This window comes from Ipomoea nil, unplaced genomic scaffold (genome assembly GCF_001879475.1).
Source record: "Ipomoea nil cultivar Tokyo-kokei standard unplaced genomic scaffold, Asagao_1.1 scaffold1034, whole genome shotgun sequence".
NCBI classification, from domain to species: domain Eukaryota; kingdom Viridiplantae; phylum Streptophyta; class Magnoliopsida; order Solanales; family Convolvulaceae; genus Ipomoea; species Ipomoea nil.
Window position 1 is genome coordinate 70725 of NW_017617462.1, and position 17995 is coordinate 88719.

Sequence of the window (17995 nt, forward strand, 5' to 3'; positions counted from 1 at the left end):
TAAAAACCAACTTTTCTATTTCACTTTGGAGGAATGAAAAAACATGCTAAATAGTGTCTTCCTTGAGATCCAGGGATCAATCCCCCTTCCCCTTTAATGTTACTCCATATTACTAATTAAATTATTAAGATTATATCTTTCCTTTTTTTTTTTTTCCCTTCATCCATACTGTTATTACTAATTAAATTTTTATTATCAATTAAATTATTATTATCATTTTTTCTTTTTCTTTTTCTTTTTTTCCTCATCCTTATTGTTATTACTAATTAAATTATTATTATCATTTTTTTTCCATCAACCTTATGCACACCAATTTGTATTTGTTATTATTATTATTATTATTATTATTATTATTATTATCTTTTTTCCATTTTCCTTTTTCGTTCTCTTTATGCACACCCATTTGTTGTTGTTGTTGTTGTTGTTGTTATTATTATTATTATTATTATCTTTGTTGTAGAAATGTACAAATGCTATATGGGATGATTGTATTTCTAATCTAATCTAAAAACATAATAAGTGTGAATGAAAGTTATACCATTCATTTATGTTCATTTTTTCGTTATATTTTTTATACATTATGCAATAAAAGTTGTACAATACAATATTTTGGACAAACATACCATTACGTTATAACTTCTGTTGTCTTTTCCACTATTGTTACTATGTACATGCATCCACCATATATTTTCTTATATTCTTCAATAATATATATATATATATATATATATATATATATATATATATATCACTAGTACAAAAACAGTCATTCGCGTCCAAAGTAGCTGGGACGCAGATGGCGGGGACGCTGATTGTATATACAATTAGCGTCCAAAGTAACTTTGGACGCGAAAAATGATAATTCGCGTCCAAAGTTGAAGAACTTTGGACGCGTATAGTATTTTTTTAATTAAAAAAATAAGCACTATACGCGTCCAAAGTTCATGAACTTTGGACGCGTATAGTCATTCTTTTTTTAAAAAAATTATTTATTTAATAAAACTATCAATATTTTCCTGTACATTCCAGCATAACTATCAACAAATAATATACTTCAACATTAATCAATTTACAACACACCAAGCTTCTTCTCATATTCAAGAATTAAATTGCATTACATGATTACATCAAATATTTTAAAAAGTTTACTCATGTTTCTTACAAACAGTGAACATATTAACTTTTCACTTTGAGAGAATCTCAACACAATTGTAATGAACTATGGAAGTCATATGAACACTGTTATAGTATGAATCTGATTGACTATTTTTGGCTGTGTCTTGGGTTGTTGGTTTTTCAATTGGTTGAAACTTAATGCTAGACTCTAAATTTTTCATTCTGTGTTCATTGAAGATTTGGAAAATAAATAGTATGAATTTTTCCTCCCCTTCCCCAAACACACAGACTGCATCTTATATCATGATGAATCTTAGCATAATTTGAACTGCATCTATATATACTATATGATGCTAAGGCTATAACAAATAACAAAAAAAAATGCCATTTTCCTTAGAATATTCATCTCAGATAAATGCCATCCAACTTTCATGCCTCTAACAAATAACAAAATAATAATAATAATAATAACAATAATTACTGATTTTCGAAAAAAAAAATTAAAACTAATACATACGCACCTGTGGCGATGAACAGAGCCGGCGGCCGGATTTGGAGTTGACTTGTCAATCTCTGTGCTTGGTACCTAGAATAAATGCATAGGAGTTGAGAGCCAATCCATTAAACAAAACACACACCTAATCACAGGTTAAATTAAAGAATCCTGCCTGTCATGTGGGAGTTACCTTAAAAGAAATGATCTCATATGGTTCTGCAGCAAACAAAAGATATTGATATCTTTTGTCAAATGGCTGGATTTTCTGCCAATAAAAAAGAAATAAATAAAACAAAGTTAAGCATACTGTTAAAATATATAAAGAGAATTCTTTGCACTTACATTCAAGGAAATTCTGTGATGAGTATTAATATTCCATGGAAAACACTTTAGCCCTTCAAAATACAACTTCTATAAAGATATTACAAACCTGCTCAAAGGAGGACATAAATCTATGCCTCGGCTTTGTATTGTCTTCAATCTCAGGATATTCAATCTGCACCAACCACCAAAGCCACTACACATGTCAGCATCTTCTGGAGCAACATAACCCAATAAGGAAAAACAAAGAAAAAGCATATATATTTGCTGATCTAACTCCTGTTCTCATGGAGCAAAGACACTCTGTTTAAGATAATTTATCTGAATGGGGTTTTCACTATCACATCCTAGCACCAGTATGCCTAATGTGAATTCCTGACTCGTTTTATTTCAAACAATTGTATAGCCACTTCTTATAATCAATATGGAAAGTAACCCCTCTTCTCAGCTTTGGTAGCTAACAGTACAGTAACATTTATTTCTTTACAGAGTAAAAATATTGGCTGGTCCAACACTTGTTCTTGTGGAGTAAAGCCAACTAGAACCAAGAATCTAATTACAATAAGCATGTTTTACTCTGGAATGTTATACACATCAAGAATGTGGTAAAGATTAGAGAGAGAGAGAGTAGCCAAACCTGAAAAAGGAGAGATCTTTGTTTTGTCTCTGGATCAAACTGTTTTGTCACCCTATAGCCAGGCCTACCAATTTTCACTGCAACACATAGTTATACTTCTAAGTAAAGTAACCAAAAGTACTTCGTATATTGAGAAAAGATCATATAGCCAAATTAGTACCTCCCTGTATACAAGCTCCCTAATTACATTACCTCTTCAGCAAAAAGCTCTTCCAGTACCTAATTTATTTGACGATCCTCTACAACCATAGCCAATGCAATGCTCACAAGCTCATTTGACAAAACATAATCACTTATTTTCGACATGGTCAACAAATTTTTAGTCCTCGGGTCCAGAATTTCATTGATTATAACCGATTTGTCTAAAGCCTGTTGCATTTCAAAAACAGATCACAAAGTCAGATTGTTGAAAGAAAGATCCCTGTAGTAGATGAGAATTGAATATTAGTGCTTAAGATTCAAAAACAGATCCCAAAGATTTTTTGAGACTTGTTAATGGCAGCTCATATGAAATTATTACCTTCTTTACCAAACAAGAATAGAATGAAGAGAGCCAACCATCTTCAGCACCAAAGGCCTGTAAAAAGGCAAGAAAAATATATTTAAAAAAGAAAGATTAAATACATTTGTATATTTGTTGTCCAATGTATAGAAAATAGTTTCAGGATTTGCAATTCCATTCAGTCAGGAAAAAGCACCTATAAAAATTTGGAGAATCAATAACCAAATAACAAATTAAGCCGCACACCTCGTAACACAAAGGATCAGCTTTGATGGCAGCTTTGTACCTGCATAAGTCATAGAAACAGTTATGAGTTATATAAAGATGAGTTACTAACTTATGGCCAATTTAAGACCCCAACTTGCAAATCTATTAGCTAACCTTTGAAAAAAGAACGATGATAATTATTGACTAATCAAATGCATTATACATTAGCTTTGTGGATTGTCTGGTCTCAGGTCACCAGAAGATCAATCATAGAAAGAATTCAAAGAAAACATAACCTGCACTTTCATCTTTTATATTAGAAAAAGTTTTAGTCATACATACCAAGAGATAGATATATCTTGAAAGGAGGCTTAAATGGCTGAGTCTCAAAAAGGCAATATAAGCAATAAAGGCCACCCAGTCTATGTGATAAAGAGCGAGTAGATACTGCATAGCCTAAGACCAAGAGACAAAAAACAAAGAGTCAAAAAAAGTAAATATTAGTACCAAACAGCAAGAATGTAATTTGATGACAAGGGGTTGGCAATTTAAGTTCCCAGAGGTCATCAATAAAAGAAAAAAGAATGCAAAAGTGAGAACTGATATGGCATAAAGGAAGTATGAATGGCAAACATAGTACAATAAGAAAAACAAGGATAAACCCATAAGCCAAACAACTGGAAGGGGCACTGAACATATTATGATGTCCAAGAACTATAATAATAACTAACTGTTGGAAAGAAACACCAAACTCTGAAGTCGAGTTAAATTCTTTCAGAATATTAAGATAGAAAGCTATTAGCTCTAGTAACATTAAGAAATTAGATACAACTAGTATGCGCAACATCTATTAATTCGTGAAGAATTGTCTACTTGTAATAAATAGCATACTCTCATTACCTTTAAGAAAGGAAATGTTTAATATAACAGAAACAGATTATATGGTTGCTGAAGTTTTAGACTGTTGAAGTTGTTTCTCTAATGCATGTCTTTTAGAGAGTAATAAGCTCCAAGACTGTTTTGTCTTTACACTCTCATAGACCAGCTGCAGATATATTTAGAGAAGACTAGAAGGGGTTAGCAACTCTAAAGCTATCATCTCACTTCACTATTTCAGCACCTCAAATGATGGGGGTTCCCAAATAAAACCACATTTGAAGAGAATTGGAAGATTAGAAAGAGAATTAAGAAACACATTTAAAATAAATAAATAAAACCACAAACGAAACACAAGAGGGGAGTTATGGGGAATACTTTGGTGTTGGAAACACTTATTTCATCCAAAATTTCATCTTCAAGTTGCAAGATATGATCCTCCAAGAGAGAAACTGGTTTCTCAAGTATAAAGCTCGCTACTATGTCATTCCCTGGAAAATTGCAAATACAAAATAAAACCCACAGCAACCTAAATCTCCCTTCCCAACTAGAACTGAACTGCACACAGTTAATGACTATAAGTTCTTACTCAATCTTACTAGCAATCCATGAATCTAATTAGGAATTTTATGATTCCTGAACTTCTATGAACAAGGTTGTTTATGATTCATTGTAGCAGGTTTAAGCGTTGCCCCAAGTACAATCTATGAATCAACATGATCCACCACATAATTAACTTGAATATTGGGAAAAGATTTTAAATTAAAATGACAATCATACAAAGTAGACAAGTACAAAAATTGGTGGGATGTTAAGCCTAGTGTACCCCAGATGCACCATTCGATCACACTCTCACATTATTCTTGACATTCTAAGCCCTATGAAACTTGGTATGCATCAAAAAAAAAAAAAAAAAAAAAAGAAAAAAACTAACCTGCAGTGTGAGGAGCGGCGGGGACGGCGGCTAGGGCCGGAGCGGCGGAGACGTCGGCGTGAAGCAGCGGTCGAAGTGAAGCAGCAACTTTGCGGCAGCGATCGACGACGACAGCGGGGGCGTCGACGGGAAGATGGAGAGCGGTGGCAGAGGGGGCGTCGGCGTCGAAGATGAAGGAGGATGGAGATCGAAGTCGACGGTGAAGGAGGATGGAGATCGAAGGAGGATGAAGACGGCGGGGACGATGGTGCGGGTTGATCTGCTGCGCTAGGGCTTATTTTGATTTAAAAAAAATAACACGCGTCCAAAATACTGAGTTTTGGACGCGTATAATACGAGGGTTTTAATATTGGCGTCCAAAGTACAGAGGTTTGGACGCCAATACTGTTTTAAAATAAATAAAAAAACAAATTTATTTATATAGTGACATTTTAATTACAAAAATGCCACCGCACTACACTTTAGGAGTCCAAAGTTCTAACTTTGGACGCGAATTATTCGATTTTATTGATGTTTTTTGTACTAGTGTGTATATATATATATATATATATATATATATATATATATATATATATATATATATGTTTCGAATCTGGTGCAACCCCTATACTAGATGAGATCATGAGATCTCATAATATCCATTGATTCATTTTCCATAAATGGTTGAGATTATAAGAGATTGTGAAAGTAATTAAGGATATATAAATCAAAAAGATTAAATAGTAATTGTAGATATATGTTTAATTATAGATATAATTCAATTGGAATCTTAAGCATTATATTAGGGAGATTATGAATGGAAATTGATATTTTAAATTATTAGGGACCCTATAAATGGTAATAATTAATTATATTTTGTACATCTGAAATTTTAAATTATGGGAAATTTTACGGGGCGGTGTGTGCGTGGGTGTGGAATGGTGTGTGCGTTTTATAGTTTGCCATGGTGTACACCTCCTATTACAGAAAATCGCACACGCCATTCCACACCCGCGCACACACCATTGTAAAATTCCCCCCAATTTAAAAAAAAAAACAAAAAAACAAAAAAACAAAAACACACACACACAACAAGCCCAATACTATACATGGAACGTGTTTGGTTATTGATGGGTCCGTCAGAATTTTGGTAGATCCGCCAACTTTGACGTTTTGACCAAAGTCAAAATACCAAAGTCATTGTTTAGTTAATATCGGTTTGATCCAAACTATTGATTTTGATACGCTGCATTTAGCAACGTTATTTGCCCAAAACGCCCTTACTTTAATTAAAAAAAAAATCAATGTTAATTTGAGAAGCCGCCTGCAGCTTCTATTTCCCTGCACATCCGATATGAGAATCGAATGGGCTGTGAAACAGAAGTGGGCGTTGAGCTCCCCATTTAATGAGGGAGCTCAACGCCCTCTTCTTTATTTGATTTGGATGTGGGATCAGTTTTGATCCCACATCACTTTCCTTCTTTTTGTTTTTGTTTTTTTTTTTTTTTTTGTTTTTTTTTATATATTTATTTTGATTATTTTTTGTATTTATTTTGATTATTATTATTTTTGTTATTATTATTATTATTATTATTATTATTATTATTATTATTATTATTATTAAGAATGTACTTTTGGTCATTTTACATGTTAATCGCTAATCTAAACAGTTAATTTTACCAAATATCTTTTTACAAATCGCTAATACAATTCGCCGGTCAAACTCGCTAACACAATTCGTTATTTGTTAACCGCTAACATAATCTGCTAACCACTAACCATTGATTGTCAAACAAGGCCATGGTGAAAAGAGATGTTCTCAAAACATTGATTCCATGTTTTACATTTCTCGATGATATTCTTGATGGGCCCTTTGGGGCGAGCCACCCTTAATCCGCTCAATGATTCTTCTCGAGTCACTTGGACCATCAACTTCCTATAACCTTTGCTCCAAGCCCATTCAATGCCTTTGTGGATAGCCCAAAAAGTCAATAGAGTTCAAACCTGTAACTTCTCATTTAAGAGCGTCATAGAATTGACATTGAGCTACAAACTACTTGACAAATAATGTGGCTCATAATCATTAAGTGACCACAAATATGCTAACAAGCAACTAATTAAAAAATAAATAAATAAACCAATCAAATGACGTCAAGTTAGAAAAAAAATGTACGAAAAATAAATTAGGTAGACGTATATAGCATTACTCTTATATTAGGGGCGTTTGGTTCAGGTCATCTGAGATTACCTAGGTAATTTGAGACTGGTAATGCTATATTACCTTATTTGGTTCAAGTTATGAGATTACCTAGTACTGTTATATTACATCAAAGCTAATGTGACGGTAATGTGATTACTCCCAATTTTCTTAGGTAATATAGATTACCTTGAATTATTCCAACCTTGCTCTTGTTAACTAATAATAATAATAATAATAATAATAATAATAATAATAAATATGTTTATATAATTAAATATAGATGTGTGTATATTTATATATTTAGTTTTTAATATTTAAGCATTGATATACATTCATACATATAAATAAATAAATACACACACATACGCACACACTTTTATATATATATATATATATATATATATATATATATATATAAAAGATATTATAGTAAATTGATCCATATATATAGAAGACATTATAGTAAATTGAAAAGTTCCAGCAATTAAGAAACGCGCAGAATCAAAGTATTAGAAGCTAGCTTCAGATGAGAGGCAAGCTGGGCAACAACATTATAGAGTTGAAAAGCTGAGATTGAGCATTACAAAGTATTGGGTGATGGCAGGCATCCCGGGCTTCTGATGAAAAGGTTGGTCACCTTCAATTCGTTTATACCAATATCATATCGTCTGCCTATTTTCTGCCCTTATTTCATTTGTAGCATTCTTTAATAGGGTGGTGACCGGTTTTAACTCGAGTTATATTCAAAATCAATCTGAATATAAATGGTCGATCAACTTGATTTTAGTTTCACAATATTATGCCACGTTACCAACACTGTACTGCTCATAGCTACAATCTTCATGATTAGTGTGGTTGGTTACAAGTATGAGAACAATGGGATCAGAATTAGTAGAGAAGAAGTCAGAATTGAGTCCTATTGGACTGCAAAATTGGTTGAGTGGAGGCAGCTATCAATACCTATAAAGTTTAAGAGACGCACACTCAACAGACTTATTCACAGCATAAAATATTTGATCTTGACTTTCTGCATACTAATTCAGATTGTGAATGTAATGTGGTGTAAGTTTTGTAGTGTTTTCTCTTTTTTACTCTGTGCTTCCATTAGTACTTTTAGTTAATCCTTTAGGCAAATTAATTAATCGTTATTTAGGAAAATTGTTCTGCAAAAAGAAAGTTTCAAATGACAAGAGGAAATCAGCGGTAGATCTCAGTTGCTTTGTAATACTACTTGAAGGAGAAAAGCAATTCCCAACAAAATTATTGAGAGGGATTATTAATAGGGTGGATAAACTTGTTGAGATGGATAAGAAGCAACGACCACACAACCTATGTAATCTTCTCAATCAAAGTTTCTCTTTTGGTGGCTTGGTAGAATTTGATAACAATCTGTTAGATAATAAATTTAGACTAACATGAACTGTAGTAACGAGTAACCTGTCTCGTAGTGGCGGAAGCTTCAGGATCATCCGAATATCTCTTGCCATAGTTGTTGTTATTGCCATTAGACGGTAAACCTGCAGAATAGTTTTGTCTACCACTTCTCTCCCGAATACTCGATGGTGCGTGTATACTGAACTCGGGAGCTGTGGGAGGACTCATTATGCTTAGAAGCCTACATGCCATCAATGTAGGCAGATATTCAGTTAATCCTAAACTGAATATCCTGAGTTGCCTAACAGATTAAGCCACTAACTGACTTAATCTTCCACTTGCACCACAACCACTTAATTAATACAATATATTATAATATATTATATTAGGGAAAATACTTACATTCTCCCACTTGGTGCAAGTACTGGCACAACCTTCATTAAAAAACAAAACACACGAACCATAGTAATACGTCCTCTACTAATCAAGTGAGTAAATCACTGCTGGGAATCATCAGATTTCCGACCACCCAAAAGTGGTCGGAAACAGCCTAAACGGTTTCCAACCACTTTTCTGACCAAAATGGGGATCCGGAAAAAGGCCCGTCGCTAATTCCGACCACCATAGAGAGTGGTCGGAAACAACGAGCACATTTTTATAATCGTCAGAAACAAACGACGGGTTTGATACTTAGACGGATCCATATTACCGACCACCATGTGGTCGGAAATTCCACGATTGGGCGGTCGGAAATTTGGAACCAAGAATTCATTTGTTCCAGATTTTCGACCCATGGTAGTCGGAAACTTATAAATTAATAAATAAATAAATAAATAAATATATATATATATATATATATATATACATATATATATATATATATATATATATATATATATATATTTGTAATTTACAATTTCTATTGCTACTTTTCCTACAAATTATACACTGCTTTACCAATTTTAAAACTAGTAATTTCATAACACAAATATTATACATTTCAATATCAAATTTAATTATACATAATGTTGCAATTCTAATATCCACCATCATTCAAAATGTGCTAATACAATCAAAATATTTCCTAAATCACAAAAAAGTTAGAAGCTTGGATCTATTGCTGAAGATCATCTAACCCATCACAAAAAAAAAGTTAGAATCTTGGATCTATTGCTCAAGATCATCTAACCCATCACCAAAAAAAAAAAAAAAAGTTAGAATGTTGAATCTATTGCTCAAGATCATCTAATCCAACACCATTACTTCCATGGCTAACGGCTGGATTAGTAGACTGAAAAGAAGGTTGATTTGCACCACGAATTGCAACAAATTCCGCTTCCAACCATGCCATTTTTTCCTTCATTTGCATGTTCTCTTCTTTTAGTTCCTTAATTTGATCCTCATAAACTGCATGTGCCAATGATTGTCCGAATTTTGAATTCTTTTGCGTCACAGCTTCAGGGAAGTAGTGCGGTGTATCTGATCCAAATCCATAAACAGATCCTCTTTTCTTGAGGCCACCGGCTGCCACGAACCATGCATTTGACTCTCCAAGCTCAGGTTGAGTTTGTTGTTTTTGAATTGCAGCCTCCTATATTTAACAATTTTTACCAAACACAATCATTTTATCATCTCAAAATCTAATAAATGTTATGACAATCATTTTCCTAGAAATTCCTCAAATAATTACCAACAAAGTGTAGCAAAACTCAATAAGACAAGGCAGTAAGACTTCATAGTAGTAAGACTCTTGAAGTAGTAGAAGGCAGTAACTCTATCTTCTCTTCATTATAAATAAAAAGATTCAATACAGTAAAGGTTTGCACACAATAAAGGTTTTAGCTAATATGTAGTGAGACTTCTCCCACAGAAAGGAATGAAAAGCAATACAAGTTTACAAATGAAGCAAGAGTTAGATGTATCAAGGCTTATACATATAGAGAATCTTATAAGAGATTCAATGTCAAACATTTTCTGCCCTAACAAGATAAAGAGATGATTTTCATCATGAAGTCAACATGTAGATCACAAGATTTTTGACAAGCAATCTAGTATAAGCTAGTTAAGTATGCCCCAAATATGGTGGTCTATGGACTGGAAAATTGGCAAATGACAATCTAATAACAGATAGACTTCAGTTTAAATTGATTTCATCTTTAATTTGTACAGCCAAACTTCCACTTAGTGATCTAGAACTGAATGTGTGCATTGTGTGTATAGGGTTGGTGCTATTGTGGCTAAGTATGGTGACAAGAGTGTTTACTTTGACTTGGAGGATTTGGGCAACACCACCGGGCAATGGACTTGTATGGCTTAGATGCACCTTCACCATACAACTCTTTTCAGGTATATTTGGCTTCATTTTATTCTTATAATATATCATAGTTAGATTAAAAACCAAAACACAAAAATTAAATAAAAAATTGCAAGGATTTCAAGTTGTAGGTGATCTAGATTCAAACTGACAAGTAAGACTAGAAAAGCAATGGTGGACACCATCAGGCCAATCCAAGCAATTAACACACGAAACATATCAAAGCACATTTCAGTTCATGTAATGGCAAATCAATCAAATAACCACATTAACATGCACATAATTTAACAAAAAACGGAACACATAATTAGCAGCAAGATTCCATACTTTCATAACTAGTCATTCATATATATTTTCATTGTAATTAATCCCCTAACATGTCTAAACTAAGCATACTTTTAATTAGTTCTCAAGTCCGTATAGTTTCTGCTCTAATATAATCTGCATTCTAAATATCAGGATATGGGGTATTCTTACTACTATATTTGGATGTTGGCACAAGTATATTATGGAATATACTTTTTAAAACAAGTAAAACTGCTTTACTAGGCCTACACTTTTAATTCTACGAAAAGTTTTAGTATCTTACATTTACATGATCAGCCTTTTTGCAAACGAACTCATTTGTCTTTTTGCGTTTGTGAGTTGCTTGGAACAACACTGCATGGGAAGGCTCTTCTCCATGCTTTTCTTTCTATCCAAGACAATAAACCAAATATTAATGTTGTTGTTTAACTATAAATTGTATTTAAATAGTAGTAAATGACTTACTAATCTTCTCCTATGCTCAGAAATGGAGATTGAACCTGCAGTGTGCAGTGATGGTCCCAATCCCCTGCAATCTGAATTTCTATTTCTTTTGTTCTTCGCAGCAGTCTTCTTAAACTCCTCCGTATTCCAAAATGATGCGGTATTGGGCCAAAACCTGATCATTCATCCAATTTGGTGGTGCATGGCCTCTTGCCAAATTGATGCGAACCTGCCCCAACGTGTCAGATAATCTTCTAGCAGCCTTTTTGTGGAATATACTCTGAATTACTGCCTCATCTTCTGGATTCCACTTATACTTTTTCTTTGATAAGATTAAAAAAAAAATCAAATTGTAATTAGTAAATGTATAAAGTAATAGTTATAGCATCTGGAGCATAAAGTAGGTATAAAGTAATTAGTAAAGGTATAAATTATTAAATGTATATATTAGTAGTTCCCTATGGTAGTTATAAAGTAATTTACTAATAGCAGTTATAAAATAAGTTACCCTGAATTCATTAAACCATACGTCCTTCATATGTGTAGGAGCATCATTGTATGATTTTATAGCATCTGGAAATATTTTAGTTACATAATCAATAACTTTATTCGCACGCCATGGCTCAAACCTATAACAAATTATAAATGTTAGAGATAAATGTTAAACACATTATAATTATTATAGTTATCAATATAAGACTTACGAATTGTTCCCAATGATCTTTTGAGTTCTGATTTGTGAAACCAGAACTCAAAATGATCCTTTGCTTTGCAGCCTCTCAAATTATCTACAAATCTGCAGCTTTTTTGAGACTGCAGATGAGCATCCAGCCTGCAATTTACTTCAGCTCCATTCAACAACACCTGCAAAGAAAGGCTTCATCCCTGCACTAAAGTGCAGATCTGCCAACAACATCTGCACAACATATCAGCTCAAAGCCTCATCTATGCTGCCAGTCCCCAAACACACTGTAAACCCTCAGAGACTGCCCAGAGTAGCAGCCCATCATTGGGTTGGTTACACATAAATAGGTTTTAGGCTTTAGATATTGCATGGATTCTTCAAATTTTCGCTTTCATTTGCTCTCTTAATATTTGCAATTGGGATAGATACCTTATAATACATTCTCAAGTCCCCATAAATTATACAACAAAGCACAAACCACAAATTTAGAACATAATCTATATTCAAAAATTTAGAATAGAAATTTCACAAACCAGAAATTTTGAGTTCTGGTTTCACATAGTTTCTTCCATTAACCTTCAATACAAAACAATTTCATCCAGAAATTTCAATTTTAAAGGAATGAAAAGAATGCTTACAGCTTTTTTCCCGTGAAGTTAATCTTGCTGAGTCTACTGCGTTGTTTTCCCTAGGAGTGAGGACACATGACAAGTCATTTAGGGATGGTCAAATGGAAGCTTGATAAGCAGCAACAACACCAAGAACATGAGGACCTAAATTCGAACAAGAAATAGAATTAAAAATCAGAAATTTAGAACATAATCTATATTCAAAAATTTAGAATACAAATTTCATAAACCAGAAATTTTGAGTTCTGGTTTCACATAGTTTCTTCCATTAACCTTCAATACAAAACAATTTCATCCAGAAATTTTAATTTTAAAGGAATGAAAAGAATGCTGGAATGAAAAGAATGCTGGCAGCTTTTTTCCCGTGAAGTTAATCTTGCTGAGTCTACTACATTGTTTTCCCTAGGAGTGAGGACACATGACAAGTCATTTAGGGATGGTCCAATGGAAGCTTGATAAGCAGCAACAACACCAAGAACATGAGGACCTAAATTCGAACAAGAAATAGAATATTTCAGAATCCATTAAAAAACCCTAAATTTGATTAGGGACTGGGTTACTCAAACATTGAATTAGAAAGTACCTGGGGTTTCAGAATACGAGATTAGGGACTGCCGATTGCCATTGTTGTGCTTTGCCGATGCTGGAGGTGTGAAGGAGGAAGTAGGCGGTGAAGGAGGAAGTAGGCGGTGAAGGAGGAAGTGGGCCGTGAAGGAGGAAGTAAGCGTGAAGTGGGAGAGAGAAGGATGGAGAAGTGAAGTAGTGGAGGGAGAGGGAAATTTAAGTAGTGGAGGGAGAGAAGACTTAATGAAATTTTGGGATTAAAATTTCAGATTTCCGCCATTTTCTTTTTTTTTTTTTTGGGCTAATTCTTTATTTTTTTTACAATTACTTAAATTTTTCTTAAACACTAATTAAAATTAAAGTAAACATTAAAATCATTTAAATTTCAACTCTGAATTAAAAATCACCCTCATCATTATCTGATTCCTCATTATCATTTTCATCACCAATATCTCCACTATCATCTTCATTAGAATCATCACTGTCATCTTCTTCAATTTCTTCAGTATCTTCTTCTTCTGAATCTTCAATTTGGACACCTTGGCCGGACCATTGATTTCCGATGTGAGGTAATTCCACTTCATTCATTTGTAATGGTTCGTGCACTAACTCTTGCACGTCATCTTGAATACTTTGATCACCCCCATATGTAGGCAACGATATGTTATCTTGTTGATATGTGTAACTAGAGCTATAGGCACTATCAATAGTTCCTCTTGGGCGTACATTCAAGACTATCCACCAATTTATTTTCTCCCGTATACCCCGTGGGTATGGAATATAACACACCTGACATGCGCTTTGTGCAATGATAAAAGGATCATATTTCCTATATCGTTTATTGCAATGCACCTCAGCGATACCATATTCAGAATTGAATATTGATCCAATATTGGGTGTTGGGTCAAACCACTCACACTTGAAGAGAACAACCTTTTTTATTGGAACATTGGGGTACTCAACCTCAACAACCTCTTGCAATTTGCCAAAAAAATTTGATTCAAATTGTGTTAAACCTGTTCCCTTGATTTACACTCCGTAGTTAGCAGTCGACTTTCTACGGCAATATTCTTCAGTCTGAAACTTAAAACCATTAACGACATACCCAGTGTATGTGTTAACCTCCATTATCGACCCATATGCCAAATCAATGAGTGATTGGTTACACACATTGTTCGTTGGGCAATATACCTAATAATAAGTACAAAGAAAATGTCACATAACAAAAAAATATAGATAATAATGAATCAAAAATGACAAAGTGCATTAACTTCTTACATATTCTTTAAACCAATGTGCAAAATTTCTTTCAACTTCATTGTCTACATCTTCATCAGTACAACCAGGATTGTAACGTCGTAAACCATTTTCATACATCCTACAATATTGATATTAGATATATATATATATATATATATATATATATATATATATATATATATATATATATATACATTTGAAATCAAAATGGGAAAAAGTGGAGCACACATACCTTAAAATCGGTTGAACCTCCTCACAATTCAGTAACACATATTGATGAGCGGTGAAACGTTCTTCTACACTCAAATATCTTGTCTTTCTCCTGCCCATCGACCGACCAGGTCGATTGAATATTGACAAAGTAACTGTCAAGTTCTGATCAATGCCGCCATCATTTAGGTTCCGACCTATCCTTGTTCTTCTACTCTGCACATCATCTTCAAAATAAAATGATGCAAAGTGTGTTGCCTCTTCAAGCATATATGCATCAGCAATTGAACCTTCAACATATCTCTTATTTTTCATTTTGGACTTCAAGTGATTGAGGAAGCGTTCAAATGGATACATCCAACGATATTGTACTGGGCCACCTAAACGTGCTTCATAGGGAAGATGGACAGGCAAGTGTTCCATGCAATCAAACAGTGATGGAGGGGAAAATCGTTCTAACTTACACAATGTTAAAACAATTGAGTTTTCCATTTCCTCTATTTTGTCTACACGTAGGGATGTAGAGCAAAGATTTCTGAAAAATGCACTTAACTCAGTCAAAGGCTTCCAGTGACAGCTTGGTAAAAACATGAAGGCTACAGGCATAAGAAACTGCATAAAAATATGACAATCATGACTTTTCATCCCTATTAATTTAGAAGATGTGGAATCAACACATGTAGCCAAATTAGAAGAAAACCCATCAGGTAACTTCAAAGTTCGTAACCACTCATAGACAGCTAATTGATTAGTACAATTCAAACTGTAGCTTGCATTGGGCATAAGATAACGTCCATTCTTTTCCACCAACTCAAGTTCGGGCCTATTACACACGTCCTTCATATCGAGACGTGCATTAGGCGTGTCTTTATTTTTAGCGGTGCCTTTGACATCCATAACTGTGTGGAAAATGTTATCAAACACATTTTTCTCTATATGCATCACATCAAGATTGTGACATAACAAATTATCCTTCCAATAAGGCAAATCCCAAAATATGCTCTTTTTTTTTTTTCCAGTTGTGTGCTTGTCCAAACCCCTCAATGCGACCAATTGGACCATCAATAATCCTTGGGATATTTTCCAAACTATGAAACAACTCATCTCCTGTCCAAATTGGTTGAGGTCTTGATTTCTCAGCTCGTTGTTTGACGAAGGTATCTCGATTCTTCCTCCAGGAGTGATTCATTGGAAGGAATTGACGATGACAATCAAACCAACATGTTTTATGACCATTCTTCAGATAAAATGATTTAGAATAATGAAGACAATAAGGACATGCTAGTTTCCCGGCTGTCTGCCATCCAGATAACATACCGTATGCAGGAAAGTCATTGATGGTCCACATTAACGCAGCGCGCATCATAAAATTTTGTTTAAGTGATGCATCATAAGTTAAGACACCTGTTTCCCATAACAATTGAAGTTCATCAATTAAAGGCTGAAGATATACATCAAATTTGGCCTTTGGATTCTTCGGTCCAGGAATAATACAGGTTAAGAATGTGTATGGTGTAGTCATACACATTGAAGGTGGGAGATTATACGGAACAACCATAACAGGCCAACAAGAGTACGGCTTTGCATTGAAACCAAAAGGAGAAAATCCATCAGAACATAAGCCCAGTCTTACATTTTGGGGATCTACTGAGAAATCAGGGAACCTTCTATCAAAGTGCTTCCATGCTTCACCATCAGAGGGATGACACATAATACCAGGTTCGCGATGATTTTCATAATGCCATCGCATGTGTGAAGCAGAGCTATGTGATGCATACAAACGTTGCAATCGAGGAATGAGAGGAAGGTAATGCATTCTTTTGCGAGGCACCTCTTTTGCACGAGTAGATCCAGATGGGCAAGGTTTAAATCTTGTCTCACCACAAAACTTACAGTGCTTGTCATTTATTTCAGACTTATAGTACAACATACAATTGTTTACACAACAATCAATCTTCTCATGTCCAAGACCAAGCTTTGTAAGTAACTTTTTTGCATCATAATACCTAGTAGGTACTCGATTATCGGGACCCATCAAATGGTTAATATACTGAAATATCTGATCCATTGCTAGCTGTGGTATATTAAAAGTTGTCTTGATATTCATCATCCTCAATGTATATGCCAGCTCTGTTTCTTCATTAACATTCATTGATAAAGGTTGTCTCGCAGCATCTAACAATTCATAGAAGTTTTTTGCACTACTATGTGGTTCTTCATCTTGGTCATTTTCGACATTTAATGGAAAAAATGATGGACCAGATGCATCAAAAACCATTTGTTCATACTGGTTATTTTCACTAGGGCCCTCATTCATGTGTGGTTGTATTGAAGGTGGAAGCTCACTGTGACATGTCCAAATCCAATAACTTGGTTCAAAACCCTTCCTATATAAATGAACACGAACATCATCTGCAGACAAGTGTACTCTATTCTTACACTTACTACATGGGCACCTAATCTTCATTGAAGCCTTGTATACAGGAAGTGTGCTTGCATAATTTACAAATTCCTCAACACCCAATAAGAACTCATCTGTGTACCCCCTTTTTCCAGGTAACAATCGATTATACATCCATTTCCGATGTTCAGGTATATTAGCCATGTAAAACAATTGTAAAAACATATATACAGTGCAAACACATATATAAATATATTAAAAATAATACTAATATTTTAAATAATCATATACACTCATACTAATAATTAGACACATGCATATAAAATGTCATTTGTAAAAAGTACAAATATATAAATAATTATAAACATACTCACATATACATATATGCACACTATACATTCTTCAATCATATTAAAATAAATAATTTAAATAAGTATTCACAAAAATATATTTAAAAAATCAAACTAGATCTAAAAAAAAAATCATACTAGTTAATAGACACACATATAAAATGTAATTTTAAAAATGTACAAATATACA

The 17995-nt window shown here is 33.7% G+C and overlaps 2 protein-coding genes and 2 long non-coding RNA genes across 6 annotated transcripts; all 4 read right to left on the reverse strand.

Moving 5' to 3' along the window:
- Positions 1–1643: 1643 nt before the first annotated feature.
- On the reverse strand, positions 1644–2648 carry LOC109180814. Its single transcript, XR_002054125.1, has 4 exons — positions 2571–2648; positions 2043–2108; positions 1803–1877; positions 1644–1702 (listed from the first exon to the last, which is right to left on the reverse strand). It is a non-coding gene; the product is annotated as an uncharacterized LOC109180814 (long non-coding RNA).
- A 7029-nt stretch (positions 2649–9677) lies between these two features.
- LOC109180813 lies at positions 9678–13752 on the reverse strand. Of its 3 annotated transcripts, none has more exons than XM_019330522.1 (8): positions 13604–13752; positions 13294–13507; positions 13030–13164; positions 12411–12622; positions 12215–12279; positions 11728–12028; positions 11546–11650; positions 9678–10233 (listed from the first exon to the last, which is right to left on the reverse strand). In XM_019330522.1, exons 6-8 carry the CDS (start codon positions 11887–11889, stop codon positions 9871–9873), a joined length of 630 nt encoding a protein of 209 aa, XP_019186067.1. In that variant the 5' UTR covers positions 11890–12028; positions 12215–12279; positions 12411–12622; positions 13030–13164; positions 13294–13507; positions 13604–13752; the 3' UTR covers positions 9678–9870. The 3 variants fall into 3 exon arrangements, with proteins under 3 accessions (XP_019186067.1, XP_019186065.1, XP_019186066.1); XM_019330520.1 differs by having other exon boundaries at positions 12215–12335; XM_019330521.1 differs by having other exon boundaries at positions 12215–12335; positions 13251–13507.
- Positions 13753–14715: 963 nt separating this feature from the next.
- On the reverse strand, positions 14716–15101 carry LOC109180815. Its single transcript, XR_002054126.1, has 3 exons — positions 15077–15101; positions 14863–14962; positions 14716–14775 (listed from the first exon to the last, which is right to left on the reverse strand). It is a non-coding gene; the product is annotated as an uncharacterized LOC109180815 (long non-coding RNA).
- A 506-nt stretch (positions 15102–15607) lies between these two features.
- LOC109180715 lies at positions 15608–17659 on the reverse strand. Its single transcript, XM_019330424.1, has 3 exons — positions 16372–17659; positions 15755–15953; positions 15608–15650 (listed from the first exon to the last, which is right to left on the reverse strand). Exons 1-3 carry the CDS (start codon positions 17657–17659, stop codon positions 15608–15610), a joined length of 1530 nt encoding a protein of 509 aa, XP_019185969.1.
- Between the last annotated feature and the right edge of the window lie 336 nt (positions 17660–17995).